The sequence below is a fragment of the Perognathus longimembris genome, chromosome 1 (genome assembly GCF_023159225.1).
Source record: "Perognathus longimembris pacificus isolate PPM17 chromosome 1, ASM2315922v1, whole genome shotgun sequence".
NCBI classification, from domain to species: Eukaryota; Metazoa; Chordata; class Mammalia; order Rodentia; family Heteromyidae; genus Perognathus; species Perognathus longimembris.
This window is the reverse complement of record NC_063161.1, coordinates 131667443-131679575: the sequence shown is the minus strand read 5'-3', so window position 1 is coordinate 131679575 and position 12133 is coordinate 131667443. Positions and strand designations below refer to the sequence as shown.

The 12133-nt window shown below is 46.3% G+C and overlaps 1 protein-coding gene across 3 annotated transcripts in view; it reads left to right on the top strand.

Moving 5' to 3' along the window:
* Pax5 (paired box 5) overlaps positions 1-12133 on the top strand; it is a 179405-nt gene that overhangs the window by 30773 nt on the left and 136499 nt on the right. For all 3 annotated transcript variants that reach the window (XM_048334597.1, XM_048334453.1, XM_048334514.1), the window contains one exon: positions 503-631. In XM_048334597.1, the coding sequence (XP_048190554.1) occupies positions 503-631 (129 nt within the window). The remainder of the gene's footprint in view (positions 1-502; positions 632-12133) is intronic.

Genomic DNA, 12133 nt, shown 5'->3' with positions numbered 1-12133 from the left:
AAATAAAACAAAACCTAAATCTCTGTCTCTGTTTCTCTGTCTCTCTCAGTGTAGGTACTGTGGCTAGAACTCAGGGCCTAGGTACTGTCTTTTAGATTTTTTTTTTCTCAAGCCTGGTGCTCTACCACTTGAGCTGCAGCTCCACTTCCAACATTCTGCTAGTTCATTTGCTAGTTAGGATTATAGATGTGAGCTACCGGTGGCTGGTTATCTAGGTCTCTTTCTAGCAATGGCTGATGGTGGGACTCAGCTGTCTTCTTTCTCTTCTCCACCCTTCAATTTCCTACATCTTGGCACTGGATGGACATGAGCAAGTTTTCTTTCTACTGTGCTTGTGTTCCTCTCTGCTTGATCAGGGCACCTGTCCTCAGGCTGGCCCTCTACCTCCTACCATAGTTGTGCGGAGCCCAGTGTATAGTGAGGCCTTTGTGACCAGCCAGCACGGATGCCCTCTGCCCCTCAGCTTCCTGGCGGCCCTGACTGCCCCTCTCCCTCTGCACAGTGTCTACAGGCTCTGTGACGCAGGTGTCGTCGGTGAGCACGGACTCGGCTGGCTCGTCATACTCCATCAGCGGCATCCTGGGCATCACATCCCCCAGCGCTGACACCAACAAACGCAAGAGAGATGAAGGTAAGAGACGGCCATTCAGCCCAGTCAGGAATGGATGTGATGGGGTCAGTGTGGGGTGCTCACTGAGGGTAGAAGCTAAAGTGCCTACTTATCACCCCCTCCCTGCATCTGTAGAGGACCATTGTTTTCACAGCCCTGTCTTTTCCTCTGGGACAAGGAGTATGGACAGGCACCTTTCTCTGAACTAGTTCTTTGCTAGTGTCTTCCCATAGACATTCTCTAAGTACAGAAAGCAGGCCTGGCAGAACCCTGTGCCCCGAGCTTTGTGTAGATGTGATGGACCTTGTATGTGGAGGGGCTGAGCCCAGCACTCATATTCCATTTTGGGGGGAGCCTTGGAGGAGAGGAAGTGGCTGGGTAGAGCAGCTACTGCCATACCTTTTGGTGTGAGGGCACAGGTAGAGTGGACAGGTGAAGGTTCACTGAGGGTCTAGACAACTGATAGTGGGGTTGGAAGAAAGCATTAGCCCTCTCACCTTTGTCCTGGGGCCTGGAGGGAAGTTGTGTATGGGTTTCCCAAGGATTCTAAAGATACCAATCTTTCTGGTTGGCTTATCTCAAGCCCTCACTGTGCTGTACACTGCCTGGGCCCCTGGAGTGTGCTGGATGTGGAACCACTATCTCTACTGGATGGGCTGCCAGCACTGGCTGACATTAATCACTTTCAGCTGAGAGATGACCCCCTGGGAATGTGCAAAACTTTAGTTAGTAAAAGAAAAAAAATCAGGTTGTGATCTAGGGCCTGAGAGCAGTATGACAAAAATCTTGATTCTTGTTTCTCAGCTCTGGTAAGGGTTGTATGTTCTTGTGAGCACATACCCGACTCCTTAAGATCTGTAATTAGAAAATTGAGTCAACCCTGGCAATGGATTGGCCTGTGGGCTGCATGTTCCAGGCCATGCAGAAGATAGGTCTGTGGCCTCTGGCTGCAGCTGTGAAGTATGTAGAATGATTCATGGCTTCTGGAATCTGCTTCCTCTCTTTCCCCTGCTCCCGACTCCTGAGCAGATGTCAGAAGTCTTTAACTCAGTGGGTTGCTATGCCTGCTTGTGGTGGGAGGCAGCAGGCCTGCCATCTCTGTTGGTTTATGGGGTTGATGGTGTTATCCTTTCTTCCCATTGTCACCTGGCCTCGAAGCATATGTTCCGAGCTGGGGCTCGGTTACATTTGATTATAGTGGAGAGGACTGTATGAGGCCAGAGATATTTAAAGAGAGAAAAAAAAAAACCATCTAGTTTTATGTTTATTAACTGACAGGTCCTGATTTGAGGGGACTGTTTTACAGTGTTGGGGTACTGAATATATTGTCTCTGATCAGCCGTGGCCTCTGATCAGAGGCCATTTGGCCTCTGAAGCTGCTATAAAAGGTGTGAATGGAAGCTGAATGCTATGGCTCATGCCTGTAATCTCAGCTATTCTGGAGGTACAGAACTGGATGATTATGGTTCGAGGTCAATCCTGGCAAAATGTTGTTGAGGACCCTATTCAACCAGTAAATCTGTACATAGTGGAGTGTACCTGTATCCAAACTAGGCAGGAGTCATAAGTAGAAGGATTGCTGTCCAGGCTGGCCCAGAGAAAGACATGAAAATTTATTTTTAAGAGCTAAAGCTAAAAAGGCTGGAGATGTAGCTCTAGTGGTAGAGTGCTTACCTAAAAGCACAACACCTTAATTTCAAACCCTAGTACTGTAAAAATTAAGTGTAGGGTGGTCAAAACATGGGTAATATTATTCTTCACTACTCTGTGCTGGGTCAGCTCATTCCCTGAGGACTGTGGACTGTCTGTAGGCGAGTAAAACTGGGTGGAGAAGGATCTGAATACAGAGCAGGAGAAGCATCTCAAGGCATACAGATGTTTTGACACAAAGAAGAGCCAAGTAAGGATTATTGCCTCCACTAATCTTTGAATTACCTTCAACTGTTTAAATGCTGTACCTTGGGAGGTATCTCTCAACGTATGCAAACAGGCTGATACTTGCTGGGCTGCTGTACATGACTATCAAGAAACAGATATGAGGTTGGAGGTAGGACTTAAGTAGTAGAGTGCTGCCTAGCTTTTTCAAGGCCCTGGGTTCAATCCCTAATACTGTCCCCCTGTCCCCCGAAAAGAAATTAGATTGGATGATTTTTCAGGTTTATTTATTTTTTATTTTTATTTTATTTATTTATTTATTTTTGGCCAGTCCTGGGGCTTGGACTCAGGGCCTGAGCACTGTCCCTGGCTTCTTTTTTGCTCAAGGCTAGCACTCTGCCACTTGAGCCACAGCGCCACTTCTGGCCGTTTTCTGTATATGTGGTGCTGGGGAATTGAACCCAGGGCCTCATGTACATGAGGCAAGCACTCTTGCCACTAGGCCATATCCCCAGCCCTTAATTTTTTTTATTTTTTATTTTTTTTTTGGCCAGTCCTGGGCTTTGGACTCAGGGCCTGAGCACTGTCCCTAGCTTTTTTGCTCAAGACTAGCACTCTGCCACTTGAGCCACAGCGCCACTTCTGGCCATTTTCTGTATACGGGGTGCTGGGGAATTGAACCCAGGACGTCATGTATACAAGGCGAGCACTGTTGCCACTAGGCCATATCCACAGCCCAGATTGGATAATTTTTGTAATCTTTCTAGCTCGGAACCTAAATTAGAGCTGTCATCCCCAGGAAGACTTGGGAAGAAGTCCAGTATGTGTTCTGTGGGATAAGGAAGAACGGTCTTAAAGCTCAAGCTGCTGGAATTGACAACAATTGGCAGGAGCCAGAACCTCTCCATCATTCCTTCCCTGCCTTGTGGAGTGGTTGGGCAGAGCAATGGGCAGAAATGCTCTGGCTCTCATCTGGGAGAAGTACTAATCTGTGTCCCCTGATGTCTTCCCCTACCTTCCTTTCATTGGCTCTCATTTAACACTGGCTCCCCCTAGACTCTTTGATACGAGATCTCTATTTTATTAGGGAGGTAAACCAGCCCTCCCCACCCCCAGGGTGTCCCATGGCATTAGCAAAGCCACAGAGCTGGTGTGGATTGGGAAGCTCGGAGGAACTGGAGGACCCTGAAGCTACATCTCCTGGTATTGTCCAGCTACCCATCATCCACCAGCCCCCCTTCAGCACCCCCCCCCCACTGAAAGGCCCTTTGGGAAGCAATATTGGGCTACGATGAGCCAAGGGTCAGTGTGGAAAAGTTTTAAGCAGACGGGCATGTAAAGGAGGCTAGATGCTGCTGAGAGTGTAGTGAAGTAAGACCTGCAGGAGGAGAATAGAGCAAGAAACAGGCACTGAGAAGCACAGGAGAAGGTCAGATGGCCCAGGGACTGTACAACATGGATATACGAGGGCATTGGCTTCCTGGATGCCACCTGCTTTCTTAGGGGCCTTCGGCATTATGCAAGAAAAGTCATGGGGTAAGACAGACAGGAGAGAGCCAAAAAGAAGACAGGTAAGAGTCTCACCCCATGTCTCAGACAAGGCAACTGATGCTCTTCCTGGTAGAGTCTACCTTTTGGACTTGGTTTTGCCCTTGGGCATTTGTTGGGGCAATTCTCTTGCTTAAACCTGAGGGCATGAATCTACACTGATAGCAACCAGGAGGTAGGCTGATGATCAAGATTGCAAATCCAAAGTTCCTCCAATGGGCAGTATGTGAAGTGATCACTGGAGAGGGGAGAGCAAGGCAGGGAAGGGCCAGTTTTGACCAAATGGATCTAGGAAAGTAAGAGATGGCTGAGTAGAGGGAGGAAAGAGAATTTCAATCAAAGACAGGGAGAAGGGCAGTAAGAGATGCTGGTTGGCTCAAGCGTTAATTGTGGCCCTTGAACTTGTAGTCAGGAAACAGTGGGGAGATGGTTTGTTTTTTTTCCCTGGCTGGTCCTAGGGCTTGAACTCAGGACCTGGGCACTTACTGTCCCTAAGCTTTTTTGCCCAAGGTTAGCACTCTACCAGTTGAGCTACAGCTCCACTTCTAGTTTTTTGGTGGTTAATTGGAGATAAAAGTCTCATGGACTTTAGTGTCCAAGCTGGTTTCAAACCTTGGTCCTCAGATCTCAGCTTTCTTAGTACTAGGATTACAGGCATAGGCCACTAGGATTACAGGTATGAGCTTAATTTGGGGGAATGGTTTTGATGGTTTTAGAAACTTCAGTAGTATATTGGTTGAATGTTTCAGTTATCAGGGTGGACATGAAAAGTGATCAGTGTAGGCAACAGAAATGCAATGCAAACCAAGTATGTAGCTGAAAATTTTCTAGAAACTATTAATTTTTTTTAAAAGAAGCCATCCACTTAAAGGCTGAGGTGGGAGTTCAAAGTCAGACCAAACTGAGACCAAAATCAACCAAACAAAACAGTAAAAACAAAATCTTTGTGAAATTAATTTTAATAACATATTTTCTTTAGCCCAAACATTATCATTTCAACATAAAACCAATATAATATGGTAAACTACATCTTTGGAATATGGTGTGATTTTATACTTGTAATGTGTCTCAAATTGGATGCTAAACATTTGAAAGCTAAAGCTGAATGTAGTCAGTGTCATCAAAACAATAAGGTTGTGTTTATGTAGCTCCTATTTTTAAGTTTAGATGAACTAAAATTTAAATAAAAATTTAGTTCTCAATTGTAAGTGCTCACAAGTGAAATGAGCTAGTAGTGGCTGCAATATTGGGCAATATTAAACATAGTAAGTGCTCAATAAATGCCCACTGGCAGAATGGGTCAGTCACTTACCTTTACAGGGTCCCTAGTGGGAAGGGCAAATTGGGGTCCCTGTTTTCCTCAACCAGGGGTTTCTGCTTGGTATTTAGGACTTGTGCAGAAAGCCCTGTTTGAGTTTGTGCCAAAGTAAACAAATTAGAATATTGTTGGCAAGGCCCCCTTCAGGCTAGAAATTCTAAATTTCTTTCCAGGATGCCTTCCACACCAGAATTGAGGCACCCATATCTGAGTCTCAGATGAACATTGTGTGGCTGCAGACACATTAGGTTCTTGTGGATTAGATCCCTCCAAAGGCAGAGCTGGGGCTGGTTAAAGGAAGTGACAGGTAGGCAGATGGCAGTGGAGACCAGAATACAGCAACCAGATCCCAGCTGGGCTGGGCCAAGGATGGAAAAGTAGTGAGCTGCTCATCCTTGAAGGTGTGAGTAGCGACTAGACAAAAGAGTGCAGAGAGTCAAAAGAAGGCATTCTAGTTCCGATGTTGTGACAATTTAGGCAGCAAGGCTTCTGTGACATAACATGCCTGACGTCGTTCTTCCCACTTAACTTATTCCTCCTGTGCCTCAACTTGGCAAAGTGGATCACATGGATATAGCTAGGCAGGCGTCCCATCTGAAGTGTTTCTCCCTGGCCTAGCCCTTGGCACAGGCTGCTCAGAAGACTTAGGGGGTGCTTTGAGGGTCTAGCTGGGATAGGACCCAGTGGAGAGAGGCAGTCTGGTTTCCTGGTTGCTCTGACCTGACAACTTTTGTGAAGGAAGCTAAGGCAGTGGCCCTGTAACCCTCACTAGGAGGGGTTGGGGGGTGGGATTCAGAGGCTGCAACAGGACCTCCCTCTCCGGAAGGCCTAGAGGAGCTGGTGGTGGGGCTAACTTGGCAGAGCAGGCAGGCAGGCAGGCCTGTGAATAGTGTGGCTATGGGTGAAAGGGCAGCCCCAGACCCTCTGCTGCTTCCTGGGCCTTTGATCTCCAGTGAGGCCTCCTTCCGCTGTCTCCAGGGCCCCCATTCAGGTCTGCTCGACCTCTCCTCCCCTTCTTCCCCAGAGTTTGAAAGGCTCTGAACACACTGAGTCAGTGGAGTGAGAATCCCTTTCATGGGATGAGAGAGCCAGTCAGTCCAGCACCAGTAGTGTATAATGTGGGGGTTAAGAGTTTCTCTTGGGTTAGTGGGGGTACTTTGGAAATTGGCTTTCCTTTTGCCTCAGAGGGGCACAGGAAGGGCAGCCAGAACCCAGAGGTACTAGTCTATTAAAAACATGCCAAGTCCAATGAAATCCCCATGGCAAGGTTTGAGGGCATTTGACTGAGGGCTCCTCTCATGACTCTGCCTTTCTCTCTTCTCTGCCTGTCTCTTCTGCTTTTGTGTCTCTCAGTATGTCTTTTGTTTGGTGATGTATCTTGTTCTGGATTATTTGGCTGTTTTGTGTTCTGTTTATCAAACCTCTCTGCCGCCCTCCCCCCCCCCCAACTCACTCTCATCTCTTTGTTTTCTCTCTTGCTCTCTTTCCTACCAACTTCCCTATCTCCCTCTGTTGTTCAACCTGAGGGCCCAGCTGAGCCCCAGGTTTTCTGTACATTTTAATTGTGTGTGTGTGAGTGTGTGTGTGTGAGAGAGAGAGAGAGAGAGATATCTCTTTCCCTCTCTTCCTACTTTTAATTTCCTGGGCAGAAGGCTGGAGCAGAGGGTGGGGAACTCCTCTCCAAATTCCCAGAGAGAATGGGTGAGGGGCAAAGGCCAGAGCTCCTGAGTCAAGAGTTATATAGGCAGTCCTGGTGGGACCAAGATCCTACTGGATTCTGTTCTCTAGACAACCTCCTCCCACCCTCTACTCACACCCCCAAAGAGTACTGGGGCAGGAACCTCCTCAGGGCTGAATGGAAATGGTTTGAGGACTTCCTATGCTAAAATCTTTGGCAAATTACATGATATCTCTGAACCATCATTTGATTAAAGCCTTGGAATTGATCAAAGCAAGTGGCTCCCACAGAGGATTTTACTTCAGGGCCTATTCATAGTAAGTGCTTAATAAATGGCCACTGGGGACAAGAGGATGTGAGGCCAGTCACAGGCAGAGGACAGCAGGGCTGTGAACAGCTACAGTTCAGTTCTGTTTTGGCAGCTGAAACTCAATGATGTGCCTACCACTTACTTCCTGTTTATAATAGCCTAGATTAAGGGCACTGAGGATCAGAGTGAGGAAGCTAGGAAGCCTGTGGGCATCTAGGCTGAACAACAGTGCCCCCAGGTGTCACTTGCAAAACCAAGGGCCACAGACTTTCCTTTTCTTTTTCCTTAAAGATTCTGAGTCTCCCAGGCCCATTGTGGAAGAACAAAAGAGCCAAGCCTCACTTTTCCAGGAAAAGAGACCCAGGTGCACAAAGCAGTGGTGGCCTCTTGGTGGAAGACACACCTGTGCTTGGGAGGGTTGGGTATCTCAGGAATTCTTGGGTCACCAGCTCAGACCATGGAGAGCATCTAATACATGTAGTTATTATTTCAATGGGAAAAGAAGCTCATGGAGGAGAGATCTGAACAGGTTACACAGTAAAATCTAAGAAAACCCAGAGGATAGAATTGAGTCCTCAGAGAATCCTTGGTGTCTTCTGCCTTTAGGAAATGTAACAAATCTCAACTTTCATATCTTTCACTCATTCTTACAGGTCCGTCTTCTTTCCCCACTGTGGAAAAGCATTGTGACCCTATCAGCTTACCCAGCCGGTTTGCTGATCTCTCCAGGTTCTTGATCACAAACTGTGCCCTTCCTGCTATGGCTTCCCATTCCTTCTCAGCCTTTCTAGGCCTCCAGTTCCTATGTGTTTTCTGATCTGCCCTGTGAGTGCACCTTACACATAAAGCACCCTTCACCTGGGATGCTGTACTGGAGACTGATCTGCTGCCCTGACTTGACTGTCAAGAGTCAGCCCACAATCCTGGGAGGATGCTCAGTACTGGGTCATAGATCTTTCACAGCTGGCTAGGTTCATGGATTCATCAAGGGCCAGTTTGGATCACTGGAGACCAGCAGGCCCTGCTTGCACAGAAGGGCCTTTCTCACAGTGGCTTTTGGGGACAGGAAGGTTACTGCCATTTTGTTTTGCCCCACCCCCCCCGCTGGGGCTTCCCTAAGATGATCCTCTCCCTGGCCCTGTGTGATGTGTCCCCTTAGGTCCCCTTCTTTTTTGTTGTCTAAGGGAAGTGACCAAGGTTCTCATTACTCAGGGCTAGTAGCAATGGCTATGTTGTTTGCCCTGCTTTACTTGGCTTGCCCCGTGTTTATGATTTTGTTATCAGCATTTCAAAATTAGGAGGTTTCATGTATGTATGCCTGTTTTTTTTTTTTTTTTTTTTTTTTTTTTGCGGGGTAGAGGATCAGATCTGGTAACATTGGGTGGCAACCACTGCCAGCAGGTCATTCACCAGCCTAGGCAAGGCTGTTTCACGAGCCTTGCTCATAGCATGTGGGCTATTTTCTCATCCTGAAAGTAGTTGAGCTTCTGGAATCCTAGCAAGACACTGTTCTTGTTTGATTCTGTCTGGTTGTGGCAACTGAAGCCTATGGGAAACAGATTCCGAAACTGCCTAATATAGCTGTTAGTATGCATTCTTATACACGATGCATGGTCAGGGGGGTAGGCATTTGGCCTCGTGTACCTGAGGTGCCTACGGGGAGGGGGCAGAGGGTAGGAGTAGGGAGTAGGAATGGATTTGCAGCAACTCAGAACAGTGGATTCTAGGTCATTTGCTTCATTCCTCTCAGTGAGGGTAGTTCAGGCTTAGAGAACACAGGCATGCAGTTGAGATTGGGGAAGAGAGAGAAAGTAGTGGCAAGGATGTGGAAAGAACTGAGTTTCTGGTTCTCAGCCTGGTTGGACATTCCCCTTGTTATGCCCTTGGAACTGTGGGAACCTCAGATGAGACCCAATTAGACAATTTCTAGAGGCTGGGTTAAGAGACCAGGTGGCCAATTGAGGGTCTCTGTGGGCCTTTCCCTTATGCCCTGGGGCTAGTCCCACGGGTGGTAGGGGGCAGGTTTCGGTTCCTTTCAACTCCTGGTCCTCAAGTTTCACTTTGATTCAGTGAGTGAGAGCCTGAGTGAGAGCTACAACCACTGAGCACCTCCCTACCCTACTACCCTGCCTGTTTACACACCTGCTTTGCCCAGACCCTCCCTTTTCCTCCCATCTGGTAGCATGGGACCAACAGTTCTCAAACTTTTAGGACTTCTTAAGACCCCCAAATTATAGAAGAGCCCAAGGAACTTGTTTATATAAATGGTTAACAAGGGCAAAATTTTTAAATACTAATTTGTTGAAATAACAGTAATACATAAATAGCATAAATACTATTTTTGAAATTTGATTCCAATTATTGTAAAGGTGGCCATTGGTTTATAGTTGTTCAAGTGGCTTTAGTGTCTGGCACAACAGAAGACAGCTAGGTTCTCAGAAGTGCAAGTTCTAGGTGATTTGTTTCTGTGAGTTCTGCTGTCCTGTCTTGTCCTAGTCTCTGGAAAAGTTGCTGTATACTTAGTATGAAGTGATGAGAATGAAGGCAAATAACAAGGCAGCATCTTGTGATTTGGCCTCACAGACTCTCCCTAAAGGATTGTGCTTCCCCACACATGGGTCCCTTGACTATATTTTGGGAATTTGGTTGCTTATACAAATAGGTGGAACAGTTAAAGTCTTAGTTAACAGAACAGTATCATCAGTTTCTCCCATTCTTAGCTGTTAGAGGCAGTGTAAACCACAGTAGGTCTTTGACTTAGAGAGAGAATAGCAAGCCACACTGGGCTTTGGAAATCCTCTTTTAGTAGAGCAGAATCTATAGTGATTCATGATCCTATTTCAAGCCTGGACTCACGCAGAGGGGCACAGCTGTTGAGGTCCTTCCCTTTGCAGCAAAATGTAGGGTGTGAGGTCTGACCTCTCTAGCATGTCTACCTGTACCAGCAGTAGTTACCTATGGCTTGCTCAGAGCTGGGCAATTGTTACTTTGGCACCCAACCCCAGTTCCTGACTCAGCTCAGCTCTGCACTAGTCTGAAGGTCTCATCCTGGACATATTTTTGGCAGGGGACAGGGGGCATAGTCACAATATTTATGAGGAATGAAATAAAATGAAATAAGAAGTGGCTCTGGTATTTTGATGCCACATGGCATTTGAGGAAAAGCAAGTTTTAAAGGCAATAGAGAATGAGAGATTTTCATTCTGATGCCACAGGATCTGTGTGTAGGTATCTCTAGAACACCAGTTGTGGATGACTCATATGTGAGAGGCAGTATGTGTGTGCATACACATGCACGTGTCCAATTTTACCTCCTATTTCATCTCCAGTTTTTGTTTCCATTGGTTTAGATTATAATTTCTGTTAGTCTTTCTTTGGGTCATTTTACTTCAGGTAATATAGAAATGGGGGAGATGAAGAAAAAGATAATATCATTTTTTTTTTGCTAGTCCTAAGACTTGAACTCAGGGCCTGGGCAGTGTATCTGAGCTTCTTTTGCTCAGGGTTAGCACTCTACCACTTGAGCCACAGAGCCACTTCCAGCTTTTTCTGTTTATGTGGTACTGAGGAATTGAACCCAAGGCTTCATGCATGCTAGGCAAACACTCAACCACTAGGCCATATTCCCAACCCAAAAAGAGAATATCTTGAGGTAAGATGAGAATATTGAGGAAGAATAAATGAAAGATAAAGCAGATGGAGTGTGAGAGATATTGTTCCTGATGAAACAAGCTGAGTACTGAGCCAACACTTGAAGAGAAAGTGTGGCCCCCTTGAGGGATCAGAAAGAATGAAAACCAAGGAGTGGTCCAACATTTCCTAGCACCAACCACCAGGTGGCACCATTGACCCAGGACAGCTTAGTTGCTGTCCAGGGTTAGGGAGAAGAGGGGTATGGCCATTTATGAGCTTGGTATGCTTCTGGTCATGTCACCTAGGCTTAGGTAACATGCCCAGGCAGGCTATCCAGTTGCCCGAGTCCCATTCCTCTTCCAGCATTCATTTATGAAGGAGAAACTGGACTATGGCTATTGGTATACATTCTCATTCCTGAGATCCAGATGTCTTGACATGAACTTTATAGGAGTCCTTGGTTCTGCTCTAAGTCTTTATTGGCTGTGTGACCCTGGGCAAGTCATTTTCCCCTGAGCCTTGTTTTCCTCAAGTTACAATGGAGATTGGAAACATGAATTTGAAGGATCTTTTGGGCTCTGACATGCTGTAGTGTACCAGAGAGAGCAGTGGCATTGAGGTAGATTCTAGATCATCATTAGCTGTATGACCTTGGTCAGACCATTTCCCATCAGACTGAATTTTAGTAATACTTCCTTGGGCTTTTATATAAATAATTACAGATTAGAAAGCACTTTGGAAATCTTTCTGATGTCTTGGAGAGCGAAGGGTTACTATTTATAATTTCTCCCAGAAATTAAGTTAGCAAGAATTAGGAGTTGTGCCAGTCACACTGCCTAGGAGGTTTATGTTTCTGTTTATGACTATAGACAGAGGATTTGGCAGGTGTCTGCTTGAAGTCACCTTGTCTCTGCGTGTTTCTGTCTATCCTTATTGCTATGGCATTGGTCCAAGCATTCTCTTCTCTGTTTTGGACTAGTGCTGAAGCCTCTTTCAATGTTTCTGACTCCTTCAAAGAGCTGGTCCTTCATGTAGTTGCCTCAGTATCTCTTGTGAAATGCAGTTCTTAACAGGGACTAATCTGGAAGGTTGCAACTCTTTTTATTTGTTCATTGGCCTCAGACGTCATCCTTTTTTTTCTCTCTCTCTTTTGTGGTATTG